Source organism: Rhinoraja longicauda, chromosome 7 (assembly GCF_053455715.1).
Source record: "Rhinoraja longicauda isolate Sanriku21f chromosome 7, sRhiLon1.1, whole genome shotgun sequence".
Taxonomy (NCBI): domain Eukaryota; kingdom Metazoa; phylum Chordata; class Chondrichthyes; order Rajiformes; family Arhynchobatidae; genus Rhinoraja; species Rhinoraja longicauda.
In genome coordinates this window covers 1,982,283-2,008,195 of record NC_135959.1, presented here as the reverse complement: position 1 = coordinate 2,008,195, position 25,913 = coordinate 1,982,283, and the positions used below count along the sequence as shown (strand labels likewise).

The following is a 25,913-nucleotide window of genomic DNA, read 5'->3' as shown; positions in this document are numbered from 1 at the left end:
CTGTTTCTGCCCACCTCCCTTCAAACTCTAGATGCTGGTTTAAATCGAAGGTAGACACACAGTGCTGGAGTAATGCAGCGGGTCAGGCAGCATCTCAGGAGAGAAGGAATGGGTGACGTTTCGGGTCAAGACCCTTCTTCAGAAGTCTAAAGAAGCGAGATACCAAACTTGCTTATTCTCTGCAATTTTGTTGCGGTCTTGGATCGACGCAGTATGTCTATAACTAAACTATCGCCATCCCTGTGCGAGAACCCATTGCTGAGACATCCTCACTTGCACAGTCAGTCAGTCCCCGGTGGGTTTGGCCACAAAATTCTTAAGGGGCTGGACAGGCTAGATGCAGGAAGATTGTTCCCGATGTTGGGGAAGTCCAGAACAAGGGGTCACAGTTTAAGGATAAGGGGGAAGTCTTTTAGGACCGAGATGAGAAAGTTTTTTTTCACACAGAGAGTGGTGAATCTGTGGAATTCTCTGCCACAGAGGGTAGTTGAGGCCAGTTCATTGGCTATATTTAAGAGGGAGTTAGATGTGGCCCTTGTGGCTAAAGGGATCAGAGGGTATGGAGAGAAGGCAGGTACAGGATACTGAGTTGGATGATCAGCCATGATCATATTGAATGGCGGTGCAGGCTCGAAGGGCCGAATGGCCTACTCCTGCACCTATTTTCTATGTTTCTATGTTGCTGCCTTACTGGGGCAGCACGGTGGCACAGCGGTAGAATTGCTGCCTTACAGCGCATGCAGCGCCGGAGACCCGTGTTCCATCCCGACTACGGGCGCTGTCTGTACGGAGTTTGTACGTTCTCCCCGTGACCTGCGTGGGTTTTCTCCCGATCTTCCGTTTCCTCCCACACTCCAAATTCGTACAGGTTTGTAGGTTAATTGGCTTGGCGAGTGTGAAATTGTCCCGAGTGGGTGTAGGGTAGTGTTAGTGTGCGGGGAGATCGCTGGTCGGTGCGGGCCCGCTGGGCTGAAATGGTCTGTTTCCGCACTGTATCTGTAAACTAAAGTTACCTCTCTGCTGTGCCGTCCTGTGCCACTGGGGAGAGGCAGGGACTGGTGCTGCCGGTGAAGCTGGTGGAGCCGGAGCGGGGGGGCAGCGGTGGCTTGTCATCTTCACCATCTACAGAAGGAGAAACCAGTGACAGCAACTCGACAAGGTACAACGTCCACTGTGAATGGACAAAGTGTAGAAGATGTTGGTGAGGCCGCATTTAGAATATTGCGTTCAGTTCTGGGCACCGCGTTATAGGAAAGATATTGCCAAGCTTGAAAGGGTTCAGAGAAGATTTACGAGGATGTTGCCAGGACTAGAGGGTGTGAGCTACAGGGAGAGGTTGAGCAGGCTGGGTCTCTATTCCATGGAGCGCAGGAGGATGAGGGGAGATCTTATAGAGGTGTACAAAATCATGAGAGGAATAGATCGGGTAGATGCACAGAGTCTCTTGCCCAGAGTAGGGTAATCGAGAACCAGAGGACATAGGTTCAAGGTGAAGGGGAAAAGATTGAATTGGAATCCAAGGGGTAACTTTTCCACACAGAGGTTGGTGGGTGTATGGAACGAGCTGCCGGAGGAGGTAGTTGAGGCTGGGACTATCCCATCGTTTAAGAAACAGTTGGACAGGTACATGGACAGGTACAGGTTTGGAGGGATATGGACCAAACGCAGGCAAGTGGGACTAGGGTAGCTGGGACATTGTTGGCCGGTGTGGGCGAGTTGGGCCGAAGGGCCTGTTTCCACGCTGTATCACTCTATGACTCCATGACATGGTGAAATGATAATGTCGTATATGATGAGAGTTGGTGAGAGTGCACATTCTTTCACTAATAACAGTAAATTTATCATATGTTCAAAGGACAATTCATATACTATTCAAAGGAACCATCAATGCAACAAAAAAAAAAGATTGGTGCTCCTCAACTCAAGATGGGGTTACGTTCCGACAAACCCAAATTAAACCGAAAATATCGTAAGTGTAAAATGCATTTAATGCTCCCAGAAGCCTCCACGCTAACTAGGGGGCCGTTTGAGTGACGGTGCGGTGGGTAATGTTGATCTTGTGGTCGGGCAGAGGAGATAACGGGCTGGCCGGCGGAGGTCTGCAAGTCCGGGGAAAGCCCAAAATTCAAGTACGGTTTCTAACGAATGCACATGGATTTTGCACCATCGTAAAGCCAAAATATCGGAAGTCGCAGCATCGTACGTCGGGGTAGCACCTGTACAGTAAACCCTCCTTCGTACAGTTCCATTGAGAATGGATTTTGCCTCGAGCGGACTGTCTCTTTGAGAACACAGGCTGCTAGTTACACAGCAGAGCTCATTGCAATTGACAAGGCGTTGGAATTGACAAGCAATGCTTGCAGTCTTTTGTGTAGGAAAAAAAACTGCAGATGCTGGTTAAAACCAAAGGTCGACACACAATGCTGGAGTAACTCAGCGAGTCAGGCAGCATCTCGGGAGAGAAGAAATGGGTGGCGTTTCGGGTTGAGACCCTTCTTCAGACTGATCAAACTGTTCAGTCTGAAGAGGGGACTCGACCAGAAAAGTCACCCATTCCTTCTCTCCCAGATGCTGCCTGACCCGCTGAGTTACTCCAGCATTGTGTGTCTAACTTGCAGTCTTTTGTCCAGGATAGAGGACACTAAAAGTAGAGGCCGTAGGCTTATGACATGAGGGCAGGCATTTAAGAGGGACGTCAGGGGCAATTGTTTTATTCAGAGGGTAGTCTGTATCTGGAATGAGATGCCGGACGAAGCTCCAAAGGTGGGTACAATTACGACTATCAAAAATCATTTGATAGGGGGGGTTTAGAGGGAACTTGGGCCAAATGTACACAAATGGGACTAGCCATTGGGGCGGCACAGTGGCGCAGCGGTAGAGTTGCTGCCTTACAGCGCTTGCGGTGCCGGAGACTCGGGTTCGATCGTGACTACAGGTGCTGTCTTTACGGAGTTTATACGTTCTCCCCGTGATCGCGTGGGTTTTCTCTGAGATCTTCGGTTTCCTCCCACACTCCAAGGACGTTGAAAGTTACCTGAGTAATCCTTGTCGTCTGCCGTCTCCTTCTTGTCCTCCCTCTCCACCACATAGAGCAGGGTGCTGACCAGGCCCTGGTTTGGCTGCAGGTAGGACGTGATCAGCTCATTCAGGGTTTTGAATCTCCTCACCTGCACCCCTTGCGAAGTCTGTTTCAATGGAAAGCACAAGATTGTGTCTCGGTGCACGCGACTACAATACACCCATGATCAACACAAAGTTTAGTTTAGTTTAGAGATAGAGCGCGGAAACAGGCCCTTTGGCCCAACGAGTCCACGCCGACCAGCGATCCCCGAACACTAATACTATCCGACATACACTGGGATAATTTGGGCGGTCAAAGTGGCGCAGCGGTAGAGTTGCTGCCTTACAGCGAATGCAGCACCGGAGACCCGGGTTCGATCCCGACTACGTGCGTTGTCTGAACGGAGTTTGTACGTTCTCCCCGTGACCTGCGTGGGTTTTCTCTGAGATCTTCGGTTTCCTCCCACACTACCAAGACGTACAGCTTTGTAGGTTAGTTGGCTTGGTAAATGTAAAAATATACAGTGCCTGGGCCTAGAGCACCCGGGCCTAGAGCATCTGGGCCTACAGCGTCCGAGCTTACAGCGCCCCTCCCAGGCCTAATACGGGACAAGGGCGGTCCCGTACGAGACAAACCAATTTAGCCCAGAATACGGGATGTCCTGGCTAATACGGGACAGTTGGCAACCTTAGATGCATCTCTAAACTAAACTAAAACATGGATGCTGTCTGAATCGCTGAGTTCCTCACGCACTTTGTGTTTCTGCTCAAGGTGCATTGTGCAAGTGTCCAGCAGGTCACTGGGCTGTAATCCAAGCACGTCAGTATGTGATCTCACCTGTATCCACCTATCACTTGCTAGACTTTGTCCTGCCTCTCATCTCCCCCCACCACCACAATCCGTCACAAGAAGTGTCCCGACCCCAAAACATCGCCTCTGTCCACATTCTCCCGAGATGCCGAGTTACTCCAGCACTTTGTGTCTTTTCTTTTTAAACCAGCATCTGCAGAGCTTTGTGTCTACATCACATACACGGGTCTTCTTCCTCTTACCTGCACTGCCAGGAAATCATCTTCATCGGGTAAGATCCTGTACGTATGCACGTGTTTTTGAAACCTGGAGCAGACAAGAATAAAAGGAGAATATTTACCATTTAAACTGGTCAGATATTAAGTTCAATGCTATTAGAGTTATAGAATCATACATGGAAACAGGCCCTTCGGCCCGACCCAGCCATGCTGACCACCCTGCCCCATCTAAGCTAGTCCCATAAACCCACATTTGACCGATATCCCTCCATTACAGGCACAGTGCTTGCCATCTGTGGTCTATCAATCTTCTATAGAGAAAAAACTGCAGATGCTGATATAAATCGAAGGTAGACACAAAATGCTGGAGTAACTCAGCGGGTCAGGCAGCATCTCGGGAGAGAAGGAATGGGTGACGTTTCGGATCGTGAGAAGGGTCTCGACCCGAAACGTCACCCACTCCTTCTCTCCCAAGATGCTGCCTGACCCGCTGAGTTACTCCAGTATTTTGTGTCTACCTCTATCAATCTTCCTTCAGTACCACATTCTGAACTCAGTCCTCTCTTACACAGGAGGTGGTCAGCTCGTGTGATCTGCAATCGGAAGTTATCCCCATGCTACACATCTTGACCGACTTGCAAACATAGTCATAGAGTCATACAGCGTGGGTTTTACTTGGTGAATGTCAAATGACAAACTCACTCCGTTGCCTGCTTCATTGAGCAAATTAATGAGCTCGAAGTTTGCTTCTAAGCATCTGCTTACGTAAACAGTGTCTGCTTACTGCAGCTCATTGACTCAAGTCTGAAGGGTCCCGACCCAAAACCTATCCATGTTCTCCACAGATGCTGCCTGACCCGCTGAGTTACTCCAGCACTCTGTGAAACATCACCTATCCATGTTCTCCACAGATGCTGCCTGACCCGCTGAGTTACTCCAGCATTTTGTGTCCTTTTAGAGAAAGAGCCATAGAGTGATGCAGTGTGGAAACGGTTCAATTTGCCCACACCGGCCAACAATATCCCAACTACACTAGTCCCACCTGCCTGCATTTGGTCCATATCCCTCCAAACCTGTCCTATCCATGTACCTGTCTAACTGTTTCTTAAACGTTAGGATAGTCCCAGCCTCAACTACCTCTTCTGGCAGCTTGTTCCATACACCTACCACCCTTTGTGTGAAAAAGTTACCCCTCAGATTCCTATTATATCTTTTCCCCTTCACCTTGAACCTATATCCTCTGGTCCTCGATTCCCCTACTCTGGGCAAGAGACTCTGTGCATCTACCCGATCTATTCCTCTCGTGATTTTGTACACTTCTATAAGATCTCCCCTCATCCTCCTGCGCTCCATGTAATAGAGTCCCAGCCTGCTCAACCTCTCCCTATAGCTCACACCCTCCAGACCTGGCAACATCCTCATTAATCTTTGCTACACCCTTTCCAGCTTGACAACACCTGTCCTATAACGGTGCCCAGAACGTCTTATACAACTGTAACATGACCTTCCAACTTCGAGACTCATATCTTCATCATCATTGGGTCTACCTCTTGGAGCTCTGACACGATGGTACTCAGGGGGAACCAAACTGAGAATGCGGCAACTCAACGCACCATAGCCTTTACACGGGCAACAAGAGATGGGAATAAATGTCACCCCCGTCACAAATGCCCAGATCCCATGAGAAAAAAACCATTGAACAGGTTAGACAGTCTGAGAACAGGTACTTTAACCCACAATGTCCATGCCGAACACAATGCCAAAATCACGCAGAGGTAGAGTTGCTGCCTTACAGCGAATGCAGCGCCGGAGACCCGCTTTCGGTAGTGTTAGTGTGCAGGGATCGCTGGTCGGCGCGGAACCGGTGGGACGTTTCTTTAGTAAGGAGATGAGGAGGAATTTCTTTAGTCAGAGGGTGGTGAATCTGTGGAATTCATTGCCATAGAAAGCTGAGGTGACCAAGTCAATGGATATTTGTAAAGCTGAGATATAGAGATTCTTCATTAGTACGGGTGTCAGGGGTTATGGGGAGAAGGCAGGAAAATGGGGTTAGGAGGGACACATAGATCAGCCATGATTGAATGGTGGAGTAGACGAGGGGCCGAATGGCCTAATTCTGCTCCTATGACTTATGACCTTATGAAAGTTGTCGTTATAATACTAGGGTTAGGACAAACAGTGTCACTGTGCAGGAGACCAGGGCCATCAGTCTGAAGAAAGAGATGGAGTGCATCAGTGAAAGAGAGTACCATTTAGTGGCTGTAAAGTTAAAATGCATTAAAGATCAAGAGCCGAATAAAAAAATTGAGTCATAGTCATAGAGTGATACAGTGTGGAAACAGGCCCTTTGGCCCAACTCGCCCACACCGGCCAACAATGTCCCAGCTACCCTAATCCCACTTGCCTGCGCTTGGTCCATATCCCTCCAAACCTGTCCTATCCATGTACCTGTCCAACTGTTTCTTAAATAATGCGATAGTCCCAGCCTCAACTAGCTCCTCTCGTAGCTTGTTCCGTACACCCACCATCCTCTGTGTGGAAAAAGTTACCCCTCGGATTCCTATTAAATCTTTTCCCCTTTACCTTGAACCTATGCCCTCTGGTCCTCGATTCACCTACTCTGGGCAAGAGACTCTGTGCATCTACCCGATCTATTCCTCTCATGATTTTGTACACCTCTATAAGATCTCCCCGCATCCTCCTGCGCTCCATGGAATAGAGACCCAGCCTGCTCAACCTCTCCCTGTAGCTCACACCCTCTAGTCCTGGCAACATCCTCGTAAATCTTTTCTGAACTCTTTCAAGCTTGAAAGAAGGGTCCCAACCAGAAATTTCGCCTATCCATATTCTCTTAGACCTCCCCTAATTTCCCTATTTGCTGGTGCCCTCTCCTAAATCCCCATTTACTGGTGCCCTCCCCTAAATCCCCATTTACTGGTGCCCTCCCCTAAATCCCCATTTACTGGTGCCCTCCCCTAAATCCCCATTTACTGGTGCCCTCCCCTAATTCCCCATTTACTGGTGCCCTCCCCTAAATCCCCATTTACTGGTGCCCTCCCCTAAATCCCCATTTACTGGTGCCCTCCCCTAAATCCCCATTTACTGGTGCCCTCCCCTAATTCCCCATTTACTGGTGCCCTCTCCTAATTCCCCTTTTACTGGTGCCCTCCCCTAAATCCCCATTTACTGGTGCCTTCTCCTAACCTCCCATTTACATTAGGAGGCAATGTTGTCTTTGATGTTATTCCAGTCCTCACAAAAACATCCAAACTATTTCACGTAGAACATAAAACAGTACAGTGTAGGAAAAAATTAAGCAGATGCTGGTTTAAATCGGATGTAGATACAAAATGCTGGAGTAACTCAGCGGGTCAGGCAGCATCTCGGGAGGGAAGGAATGGGTGACGTTTCGGGTCTCGTCACCCATTCCCTCTCTCCCGAGATGCTGCCTGACCCACTGAGTTACTCCAACATTTTGTGTCTACCTCCGATAAAACAGTACAGCTCAGGAACAGGTTCTTCAGCCCACAATGTCCAAGCCGAACATGATACCAAGATAAACATCTTATGTGCCCGCACGTCATCCATATCCCTCTAGATCCATGTTCCTATCTGAAAGCTTCTTCCAGGCCACTATCGTATCTGCCTCCACCACCACACATGCCATCGCATTCCAGGCACCCGCTGCGTAGAAACTGGCCCATCGGCCCAACTTGCCCGCACCGACCAACATGCCCCATTTACACTAGTCCAATCTGCCTGTGTTTGGCCAATATCCCTCTACGCCTCTCCTGTTGATGTACCGGCCGACATATTTCCTCAACGTTGCAATAGTAAACATAACGACAGAAAATTAGTGAGACCCTAGTGAGACCGCACCTGGAGTACTGTGTGCAGTTTTGGTCTCCAAATTTGAGGAAGGATATTCTTGTTATTGAGGGCGTGCAGCTTAGGTTTACTAGGTTAATTCCCGGAATGGCGGGACTGTCATATGCTGAAAGACTGCAGCGACTAGGCTTGTGAACACTGGAATTTAGAAGGATGAGAGGGGATCTTATCGAAACGTATAAGATTATTAAGGGGTTGGACACGTTAGAGGCAGGAAACATGTTCCCAATGTTGGGGGAGTCCAGAACAAAGGGCCACAGTTTAAGAATAAGGGGTAGGCCATTTTAAACGGAGATGAGGAAAAACTTTTTCAGTCAGAGAGTTGTGAATTTGTGGAATTATCTGCCACAGAGGGCAGTGGATGCCAATTCACTGGATGAATTTAAAAGAGAGTTAGATAGAGCTCTAGGGGCTAGCGGAATCAAGGGATATGGGGAGATGGCAGGCACGGGTTACTGATTGTGGATGATCAGCCATGATCACAATGAATGGTGGTGCTGGCTCGAAGGGCCAAATGGCCTCCTCCTGCACCTATCTTTTATGTTTCTAAAATCGATTGCAATTGTTGTCTGTGCTTTCCTTCCACAGATGCTGTCTCACCCACTAATTTCCAACAGCAATGTTGATCAAAAGATTCTGACAAATTCCAGGACAGCCTCCAACTCTTAACATTAAAACTCTGGTGCTGGATCTGAACTACTATCTACCACATCAGGAACCCTCAGACTATCTTTTATCGTACTTTACTAGCTTTACTTTGCATTAAACATTATTCCCTTATCATGAATCTATACACTGTAAATGACTTGATAACCATGTATTGTCTTTCTGCTGACTGGTTAGCACGCAACAAAAGCTTTTCACTGTACCTCAATACACGTGGCAATAATCTAAACTAAACTGAAGTTGCTTAACAGGATGACCGCAGGCCCAGTCTGCTTGATGTCTTGCTCAACTGTGCTTCAATCATCAAATCCAGTTCTGTTACACACTGCTTCGTCACGGCTTTTCCTTCCCCTTTCCCTTATCCCACCACAAGGCTTACGGGTGAGTGCGCCAGGCTCAGAGGAATTCAACTCAGCCAGAGACCAGACCTTACTCACTAAATAAACCCGCCAAACATTCACGTTAAATTTCCCAATCTTCCAACTGCATTCCAAACGGTTAGACATAAATGAAAAACTTTAGTACTTGTCGGCGGCATTTTTGGTTTAAAAATTAATGTCAATGTTTGAACCCAGTCACAAACCATTCAAGATTCAAGATTAAGGTACAGTGAAATTTGAGTCACCATACAGCCATACTAAGTAAAAAGCAACAAGACACACAGCCACATTTTAATAAATCGGTCATTATGGGATTGATAGACACAAAATGCTGGAGAAACTCAGCGGAACGGGCAGCATCTCTGGAGAGAAGGAATGGGTGATGTTTGGGAGAAGAAGAGGCTCGACCTTAAACATCACCCATTCCTCCACAATAGACAATAGACAATAGGTGCAGGAGGCCATTCGGCCCTTCGCGCCAACACCACCATTCAATATGATCATGGCTAATCATCCACAATCAGTACCCCGATCCTGTTTTCTCCCCATATCCCTTGTCCCCGCTATCTTTAAGAGCTCTATATAACTCTCTCTTGAAAATCCAGAGAATCTGCCTCCACTGCCTTCTGAGGCAGAGAATTCCACAGATTCACAACTCTCTGGGTAAAAAAGTTTTTCCTCATCTCCGTTCTAAATGGCCCACCCCTTATTAATCTGTGAGGGGGAGGGAGGGGGATAAGGGGGTTGAGGGGAATGGAGTGGGGGGAGGGGCAGGGGGGGTGGGGAGGGAGAGAGGGAGGGGGAATGGAGTGGGGGGAGGGGGAGGGAGAGAGAGGAAGGGGAGGGGGGTGGAGGGAGAGGGATGGAGGGAGGGGGAGGGGAAGGGGCAGGGGGGTGGAGGGAGGGAGGAGGGGGAGGGGGAGGGAGGGGGAGGGAGAAGGGGGAGGGGGAGGGGGGGTAGGAGAGGGTGCTACACCAATGCAGGAGAGGTTTGGGCCCAATGGGTCCACTTGGTCTAGTAATCATATATTTCAATAAGATCCCCTCTCATCCTTCTAAATTCCAGTGTATACAAGCCCAGTCGCTCCATTCTTTCAACATACGACAGTCCCGCCATCCTGGTAATTAACCTGGTGAACCTACGCTGAACTCCCTCAATAGCAAGAATTTTCTTCCTCAAATTTGGAGACCAAAACTGCACACAATTTGTGTGCCTTCTGAGGAAGTGAACGAGGCAGACACACTCACAGCCTTTAAGATGTAAGCAGTGGAGCACTTAAATTGCCATGGCATTGAAGATTGTAAATCAGTTGCTGGTGAATGGAATGAGGAGGGATCGCTGCCTGATCATCAGAACGAGCATGGTGGGCCGAAGGGCCTGCTTCTGTGCTGCATCTTTGGGACAGAACCCGACTGGAAGGTGGTAAAAAGAAACGGCAATGAACATGGTGTTGAAATGGAGTATCGCATGCAAGCTGGTGCATTGCGTGTCGATCTGCTCACCCCCATTACAGGAAGTTTCGACATTTTGGTTGAAAGACAAATATATTTTGTGGTTGAAGTCCAGAGGTTGGGGTAGGCCAGTAAAGTGAATGGAGATGAGGTAGTGTTAATGTTATAGGAAGCTTGTATGGTATGAACCAAATAGGAAAGTGTAACAAAGATCAAGGAGGAACTATATAAATCCTACAGGACAGAAACTAGACAAGACTTTTAGATTTAGATTTAAAGATACAGCGAGGAAACAGGCCCTCGGCCCACCGAGTCCGCGCCACCCAGCGATCCCCGCACATTAACACTATCCTACACATACTAGGGACAATTTTTACATTTTACCTAGTCAATTAACCTACATACTTGTACGTCTTTGGAGTGTGGGAGGAAACCGAGGATCTCGGAGAAAACCCACGCAGGTCACGGGGAGAACGTACAAACTTCGTACAGACGGCGCCCGTAGTCAGGATCGAACCTGAGTCTCAGGCGCTGCATTCGCTGTAAGGCGGCAACTCTACCGCTGCGCCACCGTGCCGCCCCAACAGACTAATAATCTGCAAGGCCATTTACAACCCAGGTGAATCTCTTCCTGCTTTGGGTGCATATCCTGGCCATCAGCAGGTCTTTCTATTCCTTTTACTCTCACATGGTCAACTAGATGACCCTTGAACACATTGGCACTTCAAGTCAAGTCAATTTTATTTGTATAGCACATTTAAAAACAACCCACGTTGACCAAAGTGCTGCACATCTGATTAGGAAAAAAAAAAGAAACATACAGTGGCAGGCAGCGAAACACAACGGCGCGGCCATCTTGAACAAAATGTTTAACTAAAGCAGAATGGTGTCCGAGGTGAGGGCAGGACAAAGCCTGGCAAGTGATTCTTCAGGTGGGAGGGAGTTCCTTATTCTCACAGGTGAGACAAGTTCGGCTATTCCCAACCAGTATAGCTCGTTTGTGTGGGGGCCCATCATTTTGGGCACTTCCGTATTCTCTCTTGTACCCTGTTCAACCAATCCGTAAACATCTCCATGCAGTCTCCGCTTCTCCTCTCTAGAGCGGCACGGTGGCGCAGCGGTAGAGTTATTGCCACACAGCGCCAGAGACCCGGGTTCAATCCCACTACGGGTGCCGCCTGTACGGGGTTTGTACGTTCTCCCCGTGACCCGCGTGGGTTTTCTCTGAGAACTTCGGTTTCCTCCCACACTCCAAAGATTGTAGGTTTGTCGGTTAATTTGGCTTGGCATAAATGTAAATTGTCCCTGGTGTATGTAGGGTAATGTTAGTGAGCGGGGATCGCTGGTCGGCGCGGACTCTGTGGGCCGAAGGGGCCTGTTTCCACGCTGTATCTCTGAACTAAACTAATCTGAACAAGTTCCCCTATCCCCAGCCAGTGTTGCTCCACCATTTAGGGCCTGCAATTTTGGGCACTTCCCTATTCAACCAATTTTTATCCAGTCACTGCCTAGGCTTCTCTTTAGACACAAACACAAAATGCTCAACAATGTCTCATGGCTCTATGTCACAGTTCTGGAAAGAGCTTTCTCTCTCCATCTTTCCCCCATTTTATCTTTAAGTCCTTCACTTCGGCAAAAGGTAGACAGAAAATGCTGGAGTAACTCAGCGGGTCAGGCAGCATCTCAGGAGAGAAGGAATGGGTGACGTGTCGGGTCGAGACCCTTCTTCACAGGTCACCCATTCCTTCCCTCCCGAGATGCTGCCTGACCCGCTGAGTTACTCCAGCATTTTGTGTCCACCTTCAATTTGAACCAGCGTCTGCAGTTATTTTCCTACACATCTTAGGCGAAAGGGATTAGTTTAATTTATAGAAACAAAAAACTGCAGATACTGGTTTACAAAAGAAAACACACAATGTGCTGGAGTAACTCAGCAGATCAGGAGACTATGGATAGGCGCCAGGTCAGGACCACTCTTCCAACAAACCCTTTCCCCTCGCTAGACTCGCCTATTACCTACTTTGTCCAGCTCCTCCTCTCCACCTACCTACTGTAAGTCTGAAGAGTCCAGACCCAAAACGTCATCTATCCATACTCTCCCGGGATGCTGTCTGACTCGCTGAGTTACTCCAGCACTTTGTGCCTTTTTTTTTAGATTATTATAGTTTATTTTTAGAAATACAGTAATTGAAACAGGCCCTTCGGCCCACCGAATCCATGCTGACCATCGATCACACCAGTCCCACGTTTCTGACTTTTGCATCCACATATTTGGCATCATGTGGTCAGCTATGATCACAATGAATGGCGGTGCTGGCTCGAAGGGCCGAATGGCCTCCTCCTGCACCTATTTTCTAAATCTATGTTTAATGCAGACATAGTGGGATGAAGAGCCTGTCCCATCTGTTTAGGAATTAGTCCAAGGTAGACATAAAATGCTGGAGTAACTCAGCAGGTCAGGCAGCATCTGTGGAGAACATGGATAGGTGACATTTCACAGAATGCTGGAGTAACTCAGCGGGTCAGGCAGCATCTGTGGAGAACATGGATAGGTGACGTTTCACAGAGTGCTGGAGTAACTCAGCGGGTCAGGCAGCATCTGTGGAGAACATGGATAGGTGACGTTTCACAGAGTGCTGGAGTAACTCAGCGGGTCAGGCAGCATCTCTGGAGGGGGAATGGGTGACGTTTCGGGTCGGGACCCTTCTTCAGACTGATGTCAGGGGAGGGGGTGGTAAAAAGATAGAATGTAGTCGGAGACAGGTAGACTGGTGGGAGAACTGGTACGGGGGAGGGGATAATAATAATAATAATAATGCATTACATTTATATAGCGCTTTTCAAACACTCAAAGACGCTTTACAGGGATTTCTAGAACATAGAGAAGTGAATAAATAGATAAATAAGTAAACGAACAGAGAAAGGAGACAGAAGGTGGGGTGACCTTCAGTGGTTGAAGGCAGTGCTGAAGAGGTGAGACTTCAGTGATGTTTTGAATGTGGTGAGTGAGGAGGAGTCTCTGACGGTTTGGGGTAGTGAGTTCCATAGGGTGGGAGCAGCGATGGAGAAAGCCCTGTCCCCCCAGGATCTGAGTTTGGTCCGGATGGGGGGGGACAGGAGATTGGCAGCAGCAGAGAGAAGGGTGCAGGTGGGAGTGTGCCTGTGGAGGAGGTCAGTCAGGTAGGATGGGGCCAGGTTATGGAGGGTTTTGTAGGTCATGAGGAGGATTTTGTACTGGATTCTCTGGGGGATGGGGAGCCAGTGGAGTTTGTAAAGGACGGGGGTGATATGGTCACGGATCGGGGAGTGGGTGAGTAGATGGGCAGCGGAGTTTTGAATGTATTGAAGTTTACTGATGATTTTTGAGGGTGAGCCATAGAGGAGGCTGTTGCAGTAGTCCAGACGGGAGGGAAAGCAGGGACTGTCTGAAATTACATCGGTCTGAAGAAGGGTCTCGATCTGAAACGTCACCCATTCCTTCTCTCCAGAGATACTGCCTGACTCGCTGAGTTACTCCAGCATTTTGTGTCTACCTTCGATTTTAACCAGCATCTGCAGTTGTTTTCCTAGGAATGAGTCCATCTAGGCGTAGGGTAGAGCACACACTGACTGGTTGCATCACGGCCTGGTTCAGCAACTGAAATGCCCAGAAGTGAAGGAGATCACAGAGTGGTGGACACTGCCTGCTCCATCACGGGTTCTGACCTCCCACCATCGAAGGATCTACATGAGGGGCTGCCTCAAAATGGCACCCAGCATCATCAGAGACCCACACCACCCTGGCCACACTCTCACTGACCCACCCCACCCTGGCCACACTCTCACTGACTCACACCACCCTGGCCAAACTCTCACTGACCCACCCCACCCTGGCCACATTCTCACTGACCCACCCCACCCTGGCCACACTCTCACTGACCCACACCACCCTGGCCACACTCTCACTGACCCACACCACCCTGGCCAAATTCTCATCTCGCTGCTGCCATCGGGAAGAAGGTACAGGAGCCGGAAAACTGTAACGTCCAGGTTCAAGAACAGCTTCTTCCCAGCAACCATCAGGCTCTTGAACACTCACCTCAACAACTGTGATCTTCTATGGACTGTGTCTTTAGTTGCACTACAAACTTGGATTTTGAACTAATCTAATTACCTTGTGTTAGTCAGTTATTTATTTATTTATTTATTTATTTATTTATTTATCTATTTATTTATTTATTTATTTATCTATTTATTTATCTGTCTATTTATTTATTTATTTATTTATTTATTTATCTATTTATTTATTTTGTTTATTTTATTTATCTATTTCTCTCTCTCTCTCTCTCTCTCTCTCTCTCTCTCTCTCTCTCTCTCTCTCTCTCTCTCTCTCTCTCCCCCTCCCTCCCCTCCCCCTCCCCCCTCTCTCTCTCTCTCTTCTCCTCCCCCCTCTCTCCGTCCTCCCTCCTCCCCACCCACCCCCCTCTCTGCATGTGTTACTGTGCTAAGCTCCATCAAGCAAGAATGTCATCACTTCATTACTGATGCATATGACAATTAAACACTTGATCAGAATAGGCCGTGACCCCAAGCAGCCGAACCAGTCTCGACCACATGGTGAACGTCATCTCACGACGTCTGAATTCCACGCTTCTCCAAATCAAACCACCATGCTGAGCTGGCATTTTTAGATTCTTCGTCATCTTATGATACTACGGTACTCCTTTGTGATTTGTCCTCATCTGTGGTAGAGCCACTGCCTGCAGCGCCAGAGACCCCGGCTCCATCCTGGGATTGAGTGCTGTCTCAATTGTGGCGTTTGCACGTTCTACCCATGTCATAGATAGAGTCACAGAGTGATACAGTGTGGAAACAGGCCCTTTGGCCCAACATGCCCACACCGGCAAACAATGTCCCAGCTACACTAGCCCCACTTGCCTGCGCTTGGTCCATAACCCTCCAAACCTGTCCTAACCATGTACCTGTCCAACTGTTTCTTAAACGATGTATCCCAGCCTCAACTACCTCCTCTGGCAGCTCGTTCTATACACCCACCACCCTCTGTGTGAAAAAGGTACCCCTCAGATTCCTATTAAATCTTTTCCCCTTCACCTTGAACCTATGTCCTCTGGTCCTCGATTCCCCTACTCTGGGCAAAAGACTCTGTGCATCTACCCGATCTATTCCTTTCATGATTTTGTACACCTCTATAAGATCTCCCCTCATCCTCCTGCGCTCCATGGATTAGAGACCCAGCCTGCTTAACCTCTCCCTGTAGCTCACACCCTCTAGTCCTGGCAACAACCTCGTAAATCTTTTCTGAACTCTTTCAAGCTTGACAATATCTTTCCTATAACATCCTTGTAAATCTTTTCTGAACTCTTTCAAGCTTGACAATATCTATGCTATAACATGGTGCCCAGAAATGAACACAATATTCTAAATGCGGTCTCACCAACGTCTTATACAACTGCAACATCTTATACAACTTTGGTTCCTCTCGGATCCCAAAGATCCCAAAGGTTTGTAGGCTAATTGGCTTCTGTAAATTGCCTCTAATGTGTAGAGTGGATGAGAAAGTGAGATAACATAGAACTCGTATGATTGGGTGATCAATGGTTGACGTGGACTCGATGGGCCGAAGGGCCTATTTCCACACTGTATCATTCGACGCGAGGGACTGATCAACAGCCCCGATAAAACAATGATCATAAATGAATGCCAACGGGTAGCAAGGAAGATGAAAGGCAAAGTTAAGAGATGACATATTGAAGAAGGTTATTCTCAAATCTGAAAGTGAGAGGGGGGGTTGTAGGGGAGAGAGGGAGGGAGTCCGTTTAGTTTAGAGGTACAGCATAGAAACAGGTGCTTCTGCCCACCAAGTCTGTACCAATCAGTGAACCTTGTACACTAGTTCTATCCCACACAATTGACCAAAGCCATTTAACCTACAAACAAGAATGAATGAACGAATAAGTTTTATTGGCCAAGTATGTGCACATACAAGGAATGTGCCTTGGTGCTCCGCTCGCAAGTAACAACACGAACATACAGTAATCAATTAAAAATAAAGCATAAAACATTAAGAATAAATATTACAGTTTAAACATGTGAGTGAAATAAACCAGAGCAAAAGGAGGCTACAGACTTTTGGTAGTTGAGTAGAGCTGCTACTCGTGGAAAAAAGCTGTTTTTATGTCTGGCTGTGGCTGCTTTGACAGTCCGGAGTTGCCTTCCAGAGGGAAGTGCTTCAAAGAGTTTGTGGCCAGGGTGAGAGGGGTCAGAGATGATCTTGCCCGCTCGCTTCCTGGCCCTTGCAGTGTACAGTTCGTCAATGGGGGGAACAACCTTCTCAGCTGTGCGAACGATCCGTTGCAGCCTCCGGATGTCGTGCTTGGTGGCTGAGCCAAACCAGACCATGATGGAGAAGGTGAGGACAGACTCTATGATAGCAGTATAGAATTGGACCATCATTGCCTGTGGCAGATTGTGTTTCCTCAGCTGCCGCAAGAAGTACATCCTCTGTTGGGCCTGCATGTCTTTAGAGTGTGGGAGAAAACCAGAGCACCCGGAGAAAACCTACGCAGGTCACAGAGAGAACGTACAAACTCCGAACGGACAGCACCCGTAGTCAGGATCGAACCCGGGTCGCTGGCGCTGTGAGGCAGCAACTCTACCCGCTGCGCCACCCTGCTGCCCCAGTGGTGGCCAGCTGTCAATCCATGTTCTGGGAAGGTGCTGCCTGACCTGCTGAGTTACTCCAGCACTCTGTGAAACGTCACCTATCCATGTTCTCCACAGATGCTGCCTGACCCGCTGAGTTACTCCAGCACTTTGTGTCTGTTTTTGTAAAACCAGAAGCTGCAGTTCGCTACATCTACAACCATATCAATCAGTAGTCATTCCTTGAAACAGGTCGGAAATGAAAGTTCGGTCGAAACTCAAGAAGTGATGAGTCATTTCAGTTATTTCAGTCAGACACGAGGAAATGAGCAGCATCTACTATAGAATATACTGTGCCACTGAATGGTGACGGAGGCAACATTCAAAGGGGAGAGACGGGGAAATTATCTCCACAGAGAACGAAGTTAACATGCATCTTGAAAACATCTGCCATAACAGCAACACCACACCCAATGAATTACATTTAACATGTGGTCACTACTGCAATGTAGCCACAAGATTCACTTTCAGCTGCCACGCCAATAAGTCTAATTTTAGCAGCAAATCTCAAAGAAAGGCTGGGCATTTCATGTTAACATTTCTAAACTTCTGCTACATTATGAACCATCCAGATCTCTCAGGTCCTCTGGGAAGGGTCTGCTTTCTGTCCCCAGAGTCAGAGCTAAACATGGAGAAGCAGCGTTTAGTTTTTATGCACCACATACATGGAACAAACCCCCAGAAAACTTCAGGTCCGCTGCAACTCGCAGTTCTTTTAAATCGAGGCTGAAGACCTTTCTGTTTGACGCTGCCTCTTATTAAATCAATTATTCATTTCTTACACTGCACTGTAACGTTTATTCTTGTACTTTATATCTGTCTTATTCTATTTTAGCTTGTTTTTATTTTCTATTCTCTTTAATGAGTTTGTAATTGTTTTTAACTGCTCTTTAATATTTCATGTAAAGCACTTTGAATTGCCTTGTTGCTGAAATGTGTTGTATAAGTTTCCTTCTCTTCTGAGATGCTGCCTGACCTGCTGAGTTACTCCAGCACTTTGTGAATAAATACCTTCGATTTGTACCAGCATCTGCAGTTATTTTCTTATATAAATAAACTTGCCTTGCCTTGCCTTGCCTTGAGGGGCACATTTAGATGTTTCAATGCAGGTTGGCACCTTGAGTGTGTTGTTGGGAGGATGCAGAGGGGAGATATAGACAGGCTAAGGGAATGGGCGAGGATGTGGAGATTGAATGTGCGGTAAAATGTAGGTTCATTCACAGGCAGAGAAACCAGAAGGCAAATAAGTTTGTTTTAAACAGTGGGGATGATCTCAGGGATGAGTGAGTTAACACATGATGAGCGATTGACGCACTGGGCCTGTACTCGCTGGAGTTTAGGATGGTGAAGGAGGAACCTCATTGAAATTTACCGAATAGTGAAAGTCCTGGATAGAGTGGATGTGGAGAGGATGTTTCCAATAGTGGGAGAGTCTAGAAACCAGGGGCAATACCATCAGAATAAAAGGACGTTCCTTTAGAAAGGAGATGAGGAATTTAGAAAGGAGGAATTTCTTTAGTCGGAATTTATGGAATTCTTTGCCACAGAAGGCTGTGGAGGCCAAGTCAATGGATATATGTTTGAGGCAGAGATAGATAGATTCTTGATTAGTACTGGTGTCTGGGGGAGAAGGCAGAAGAATGGGGTTGAGAGGGAAATATAGATCAGCCATGATTGAATGGCGGAATAGACTCAATGGGCCGATTGGCCTAATCCTGCTCCGGTCACTTATAAACCTCTGAGAGATTGAAAGGTGCAGGTGATCAGATAAAGCTGTGTGTCCTTGTCGTGAATATCAGTCATACAATCGTACAGCCTGGAAACGGGACCTTTGGCCCAACTAGATGCCCCATCTATGATAGTCCCACCTGCCCGCATTTGGCCCACATCCCTCTCAACCTTTCCTATAAACGTACCTGATCTAGCTCCCTCTGCACCCTCCCAATAACACACAGCGCCAACCAGCACTGTAGGTAAACACGCAGGTACAGCAAGCAACGAGAAAGGCAAGAGGTACATCGGCCTTTATTAAAATTCTTTATTAAAATTGGAATTTGCATATCCCCTTAGGCCAAGATCAAACTTTTCACTCTGGCCATTCCCACTTCTCGTCGCTTCCTATCGGGTAGGAGATACAACAGCTTGAAAGCATTTACCACCAGACTCAAGAAGAGCTTTTTCTCCACTGTTTAGCTTAGTTTAGTTTAGAGATACAATGCGGAAACAAGCCCTTCGGCCCACCGTGTCCGCGCCGACCAGCGATCCCCGCACATTAACACAAGCCTACACACACTAGGGACAATTTACATTTATACCAAGTATACAAACCCAAGCCAATTAACCTACAAACCTGAACATCTTTGGAGTATGGGAGGAAACCGAAGATCTCAGAGAAAACCCACGCGGTCAGAACGTACAAACTCCGTACAGACAGCACCCGTAGTCGGGATGGAACCCGGGTCTCCGGCGCTGCAAGCCCTGTAAGGCAGCAACTCTACCGCTGCGCCACCATGCCGCCCCAGTTTTATCAGTGTACTGAACGGTCCTCCCATAAGCTAAAGTGCGGACCTGATCTTCCAACTCACCTCATCACGGAAATTGGACTTTCTCTCTGATACCGTAATGCTGCATATCTACACTTGGGATTTTTCTCTTTGCACTATGACTTGCATTTGTGTATGCAACAGAATGGGTGACGTTTCAGGTCGAGACCCTTCTTCAGGTCTGAAGAAGGGTCTCGACCCAAAACGTCACCAATTCCTTCTCTCCAGAGGTGCTGCCTGTACCGCTGAGTTACTCCTTTTCTCCAGAGGTGCTACCTGTCCCGCTGAATAATTTGGTTTAAACCAGCATCTGCAGTTCCTTCCTACATAGTGTGTATAGAACACTTTGGGTTAATGCATCCAAGAGAGAGCTAGATAGAGCTCTTAAGGATAGCGGAGTCAGGGGGTATGGGGAGAAAGCAGGAACGGGGTACTTATTGTGGATGATCAGCCATGATCACATTGAATGGCAGTGCTGACTCGAAGGGCCGAATTTCCTCCTCCTGCACCTATTGTCTATTGTCGATTGTCTAATGTACGGAGAGTGTTTGATTGCTCTGGGCTTGCACTCACTGGAGTTTAGAAGGATGAGGGGGGATCTCACTTAAACCTACCGAATAATGAAAGGCCTGGATAGAGTGGATTTGGAAAGGATATTTCCAGTAGTAGGAGATTCTCGGATCAGAGGGCACAGCCCCAGAAAAAAAGGATGTGCCTTTAAAATGGAGATGAAGATTATTCTTTTTAACCAGAGGGTGGTGAATCTGTGAAATGCATTGCTAGAGACTGCTTTGAAGTTATTCTATGTTAAAAATGGAGATTCTTGATTAGTAAGGGTGTCAGAGGTTATGGGGAGAAAGGCAGGAGAGGGAAAAATACTTCAGCCATGATTGAATGGTGGAGCAGACTCGATGGGCCAATTGGCCTAATTCTGCTCCTATATCTTATGATGTCATGACTTGATTGCATTGCACTCATGTACTGTACAGCATGATGTTAGAGCACATGGTATTGGGGGTAGGGTACTGACATGGATAGAAAATTGGTTGACAGACAGAAAGCAAAGAGTGGGGATAAATGGGTCCCTTTCAGAATGGCAGGCAGTAACTAGTGGGGTACCCCAAGGCTCGGTGCTGGGACCGCAGCTATTTACAATATACATTAATGACTTGGATGAAGGGAATAAAAGTACCATTAGCAAATTTGCAGATGATACAAAGCTGGGTGGTAGTGTGAACTGTGAGGAAGATGCTATGAGGAGTACTGTGTGCAGTTTTGGTCTCCAAATTTAAGGAAGGATATTCTTGCTATTGAGGGCGTGCAGCGTAGATTTACTAGGTTAATTCCCGGAATGGCGGGACTATCATATGTTGAAAGACTGGAGTGACTAGGCTTGTATACACTGGAATTTAGAAGGATGAGAGGACGTATAAGATTATTATCGAAACGTATAAGATTATTACGGGGTTGGACACGTTAGAGGCAGGAAACATGTTCCCAATGTTGGGGGAGTCCAGAACAAGAATAAGGGGTAGGCCATTTAGAACTGAGATGAGGAAAAACGTTTTCAGTCAGAGAGCTGTGAATCTGTGGAATTCTCTGCCTCAGACGGCAGTGAAGGCCAATTCTCTGAATGCATTCACGAGAGAGCTGGATAGAGCTCTTAATGATAGCGGAGTCAGGGGGTATGGGGAGAAGGAAGGAACGGGGTACTGATTGAGAATGATCAGCCATGATCACATTGAATGGCGGTGCTGGCTCGAAGGGCCGAATGGCCGCCTCCTCCTGCACCTATTGTCTATTGTCTATTGTTATTTAATTGGGTAGCATGCTCTCTCACAACAGCTTCTCACTGTATCTGGGTAACACATGGCAATAATAAGGCAACTCCCAAAGGTCAGAGCACTGGTCAACAAAGCACTCTACAGCAGGAGACGAGACCGTGTCACCGCACTTAATTAGAAAACGCACCGACACTCAGGCATTCAAATATTTAATCAACCCTGAACAAATTTCAACGCGAAAGGCGAGAGGCCATAAAAAGTGCAATTAATGCAGAACAAGAGAGAGAGGCTGAAGATAAACACGAATATCAGACCTACCAGGCTCTGAGCCCATCTGCAGAGTATTTTTAGCATTGAAAATGCACGCAAGATAAGCCAGTTTGTCCAGCCTCTGACTAAAGATCATTCCTAGCCCAGGTAATTGTACCTCACCGGTTGCTGGGTAAGGGTTAACATCATCAGACTACAACAGCTGGGAACTGGATGGTTATCAATTATGACGGCATTTATTCAATAACAGTCTAAAGGTGAACGCTCCAGTCACAGATCCATTATCACATTAAAGGGACAGATGTACAAACATCAACGTTTGGGTAGCTTAGTTTTAGTGCAAAGGTAGACACAAGATGCTGGAGTAACTCAGCAGGTCAGGCAGCATCTCTGGAGAGAAGGAATGGGTGACCTTTCGGGTCGAAACCCTTTTTCAGTCTGAAGGGTCTCGATCCGAAACGTCACCCATTCCTTCTCTCCAGAGATGCTGCCTGACCCGCTGACTTACTCCAGCATCTTGTGTCTACCTTCGATTTAAACCAGCATCTGCAGTTTCCCTTCCTTAGTTTTAGTTCAGTTTAGTTTATTGTCACGTGTACCGAGGTACAGTGAAAAGCCTTCGTAGCTGCTATCCAGTCAGCGGAAAGTCAACAAGTGATTACAATCGAGCCGTCCACAGTGTACAGATACATGATAAGGGAATAACTTTTAATGCAAGGCAAAGCAAGTAAAGGTACATCAAAGATAGTCCGAGGGTCACCAATGAGGTAGATAGTAGTTCAGGACTGCTCTCTAGTTGTGGTAGGATGGTTTAGTTGCCTACAATTTGTAGAGCAAAGGAGATGATACAGAGTTTACAATCCGATGGTATGAACATTGCATTCTCCAATTTCAAGTAATATTCCTTTGCCCCTCCTCACTTTCCTCTGCCCCGTCCCACTCCAGTGCACATACACCCATCAGCCGAAACATTATGACCTGATGACCCAAAACATTATGACCGCCTGCCTAATATGCTGTTGGTCCTCCGTGTGCAGCCCCATACGCAGCAGGGTGCGATGCACTGTGTATTGTGACACATTCCTCCCGTGACCACCGTTAACATTTTCTGTGACTTGTGCCACAGTCGACCTTCTGTCGGTTCGGACCAGACGGGATAGCCTTCGTTGCCCTCGCGCATCGATGAGCCTTGCACGCCCAACACGACAAGGTGACAATCCACGGAGAAGCGTGTACCGGGACACAGAAAGAAAACTCTTTTGTGCGTGCCAAATCATACCATACGTGAGTACAAGCATACCATACATACACAAGCCGTACAAAAGAGGAAATAAACAGAATGTAGAAAATAGTGTGAATAACAAGGTGCTTGTGGAAGGGAATGGACAGGCGACGTTTCATGTCAGGCCCCTTGTTCAGATCCCCCTGTGTAGCTCCCTGGTCTCCCTGCTCCCTCGTATTGTAAAACAGTGCGGATATATCTGCATCTCTTGTCTTGCCAGGGAATGGATGGGGGGGAAGGGAGGGGGGAGGAGAGGGTGCTGCACCAATGCAGGAGAGGTTTGGGCCCAACGGGTCGGGAGAGATCTTGTTGCGGATGGTATCTCCGGTCGCTAATATCGTGGAGCTGGAGGCCTTGCCTGGGACTGACTTTGAGCCCCACCGCGGGGCGTGGACACCATCTGAACGGCCGATCCCTTGCCTGGGATCGACGCTCCAACCGCGGCCTGCGGACTTTACCACCGCGGAGCTCGCAGTCTCGGGTTGAGACTGATGTCAGGAGCTCCAAACTGCACGAAGTTCGACATGGCTCAGTGTGTTAAATATTGGTGGGCATGGCTCACTGTGCTAAATATTGATGGACACTGGTCATTGGGCTAACCATTAGTGGGCAATGTTCATCGGGCTAACGATTAGTGGGCAATGGTCATTGGGTTTACAATTAGACAATAAACAATAGGTGCAGGAGGAGGCCATTCGGCCCTTCGAGCCAGCACCACCATTCACTGTGATCATGGCTGATCATCCACAATCAGTACCCCGTTCCTGCCTTCTCCCCATATCCATTGACTCCGCTATCTTTAAGAGCTCTGTCTAACTCTCTCTTGAAAGCTTCCAGAGAATTGGCCTCCACTGCCTTCTGAGGCAGAGAATTCCACAGATTCTCAACTCTCTGGGTGAAAAAGTTTTTCCTCATCTCCGTTATAAATGACCAACTCCTTATTCTTAAACTGTGGCCCCTGGTTCTGGACTCCCCCAACATCGGGAACGCGTTTCCTGCCTCTAGCGTGTCCAATCCCTTAATAATCTTATATGTTTCAATAAGGTCCCCTCTCATCCTTCTAAATTCCAGTGTACATAAGCCCAGTCGATCCATTCTTTCAACGTCCCGCCATCCCAGGAATTAATCTCGTGAACCTATGCTGCACACACTCAATAGCAAGAATGTCCTTCCTCAAATTTGGAGACCAAAACTGCACACAATACTCCAGGTGCGGTCTCGCTAGGGCCCTGTTCAACTGCAGAAGGACCTCTTTGCTCCTATACTCAACTCAGATTAGTGGGCACTGGTCATTGGGCTAACGATTGGTGGCATGGCTGATTGGCTAAAAACTGGTAATGCCCATTGGATTACAGATTAGCTGCCAATCTCCATTGGAGCAGGTATCAACGTTGTTCCCTTATCTAAACGTTATTCCCTTACCATGTATCTGTACACTGTAAATGGATTGATTGTAATCATGTATTGTCTTTCTGCTGACTGGTTAGCATGTATTGTCTTTCTGCTGACTGGTTAGCATGCGACAAAAAGCTTTTTACTGTATCTCTGTAAACAATAAATTAAACTAACTTAAAAAAAACTATTATTGCTTCACAAAATGGTGATCAATTCAATTGACTCAAGACACTTCTGTGCAGTGAGATTGAGAGGAACATTGTTGAAAGTTGCCAACTTCTCAAAAAGGTACCGAAGGAAATCATTTATTTTTACATTCAAAACAGTAATAAAATGATCTCCTGTTAATAGGGAATGCAAATTTCTATGTAAATTCTCCCATGCGGAAGTGTGTCATTTACAGCTCCAACCCAGGCTTTAAAGATAGACCTTGCACAAAATACAAAGCTGAGAGTTGTGGTGCACCATTGCTATTGGCCGTGAGCCTCTCTCTCCGGTTTTGCAACTTCAAGAGAGACAATGAATATTTGCATTCCACAAGTCAAACATATTCTCCAGACACAAAGAACTGCAGATGCTGGAATCTTGAGCAAAAAAAAGGGGGGGGGGCTAAAGAAACTTAGCGGGTCAGGCAGCATCCGTGGAGGGAATGGGCGGACAATGTTTCGGGTCGGGGCCCTTCATCACACTAATTGTAGTAGAGCTGGAAAAACTGAAAAAGAGAGGTGGGGGTGGAACAAAGCCAGGCGAGTGATAGGTGGATACAGGTGAGGGGAGGGGGGGCAGATGGGTGGAGTAAGAGATTAAGGTTGGAGGTGAAAAGGAAACAGAAGGGTGAGAGATAAGGAGAAAAGAGTAGGAGTGAAATGTAAAGATCGGATGGATGGATGGATATACGTGCAAGGAGAAAGAGAAAGGGTAAGGGGGGATATGGGAAGGACGTGGGTGACTAGGGAGTAGGAGATAGTGGGAACAATATGTGCCCATATCCCAAGGAACAGAAGGCCAGGTCAAGGAATAAGCCATTGCGATCCCAAACTAATTATATTAGGAGGGTGAGGTGTGATCTTACCAAGGGCTTTAATATCATGAGGGGAAATACACCGATCAGCCAAAACATTATGACCACTGACAGGCGAAGTCAATAACATTGATTATCTTGTTCCAATGGCACCTGTCAAGGGGTGGGATATATTAGGCAGCAAGTGAACAGTCAGTTCTTGAAGTTGACGTGTTGGATGCAGGAGAAATGGGCAGGAGTAAAGACCTGAGCGATTTTGACAAGGGCCAAATTGTTACGGCCAGACGACAAGGCTGGCTTGTGGGGTGCTCCCGGTCAGCAGTGGTGAGTACCTACCGACAGTGGTCCGAGGAGGGACAAACCACAAACCGGCGACAGACAGGGTGTTGGGCGCCCAAGGCTCATCGATGCGCGAGGGCAACGAAGGCTATCCCGTCTGGT

General features: G+C 47.5%; 1 protein-coding gene across 1 annotated transcript in view; it reads right to left on the bottom strand.

The window, feature by feature from the left end:
- The window catches only part of inppl1a (inositol polyphosphate phosphatase-like 1a), a 154,501-nt gene that overhangs the window by 80,249 nt on the left and 48,339 nt on the right, over positions 1-25,913 (bottom strand). Inside the window, exons 2-4 of the mRNA XM_078401971.1 lie at positions 4,114-4,177; positions 3,035-3,185; positions 1,014-1,122 (exon numbers count right to left, since the gene is read on the bottom strand). Coding sequence (XP_078258097.1) covers positions 1,014-1,122; positions 3,035-3,185; positions 4,114-4,177 — 324 coding nt within the window. The remainder of the gene's footprint in view (positions 1-1,013; positions 1,123-3,034; positions 3,186-4,113; positions 4,178-25,913) is intronic.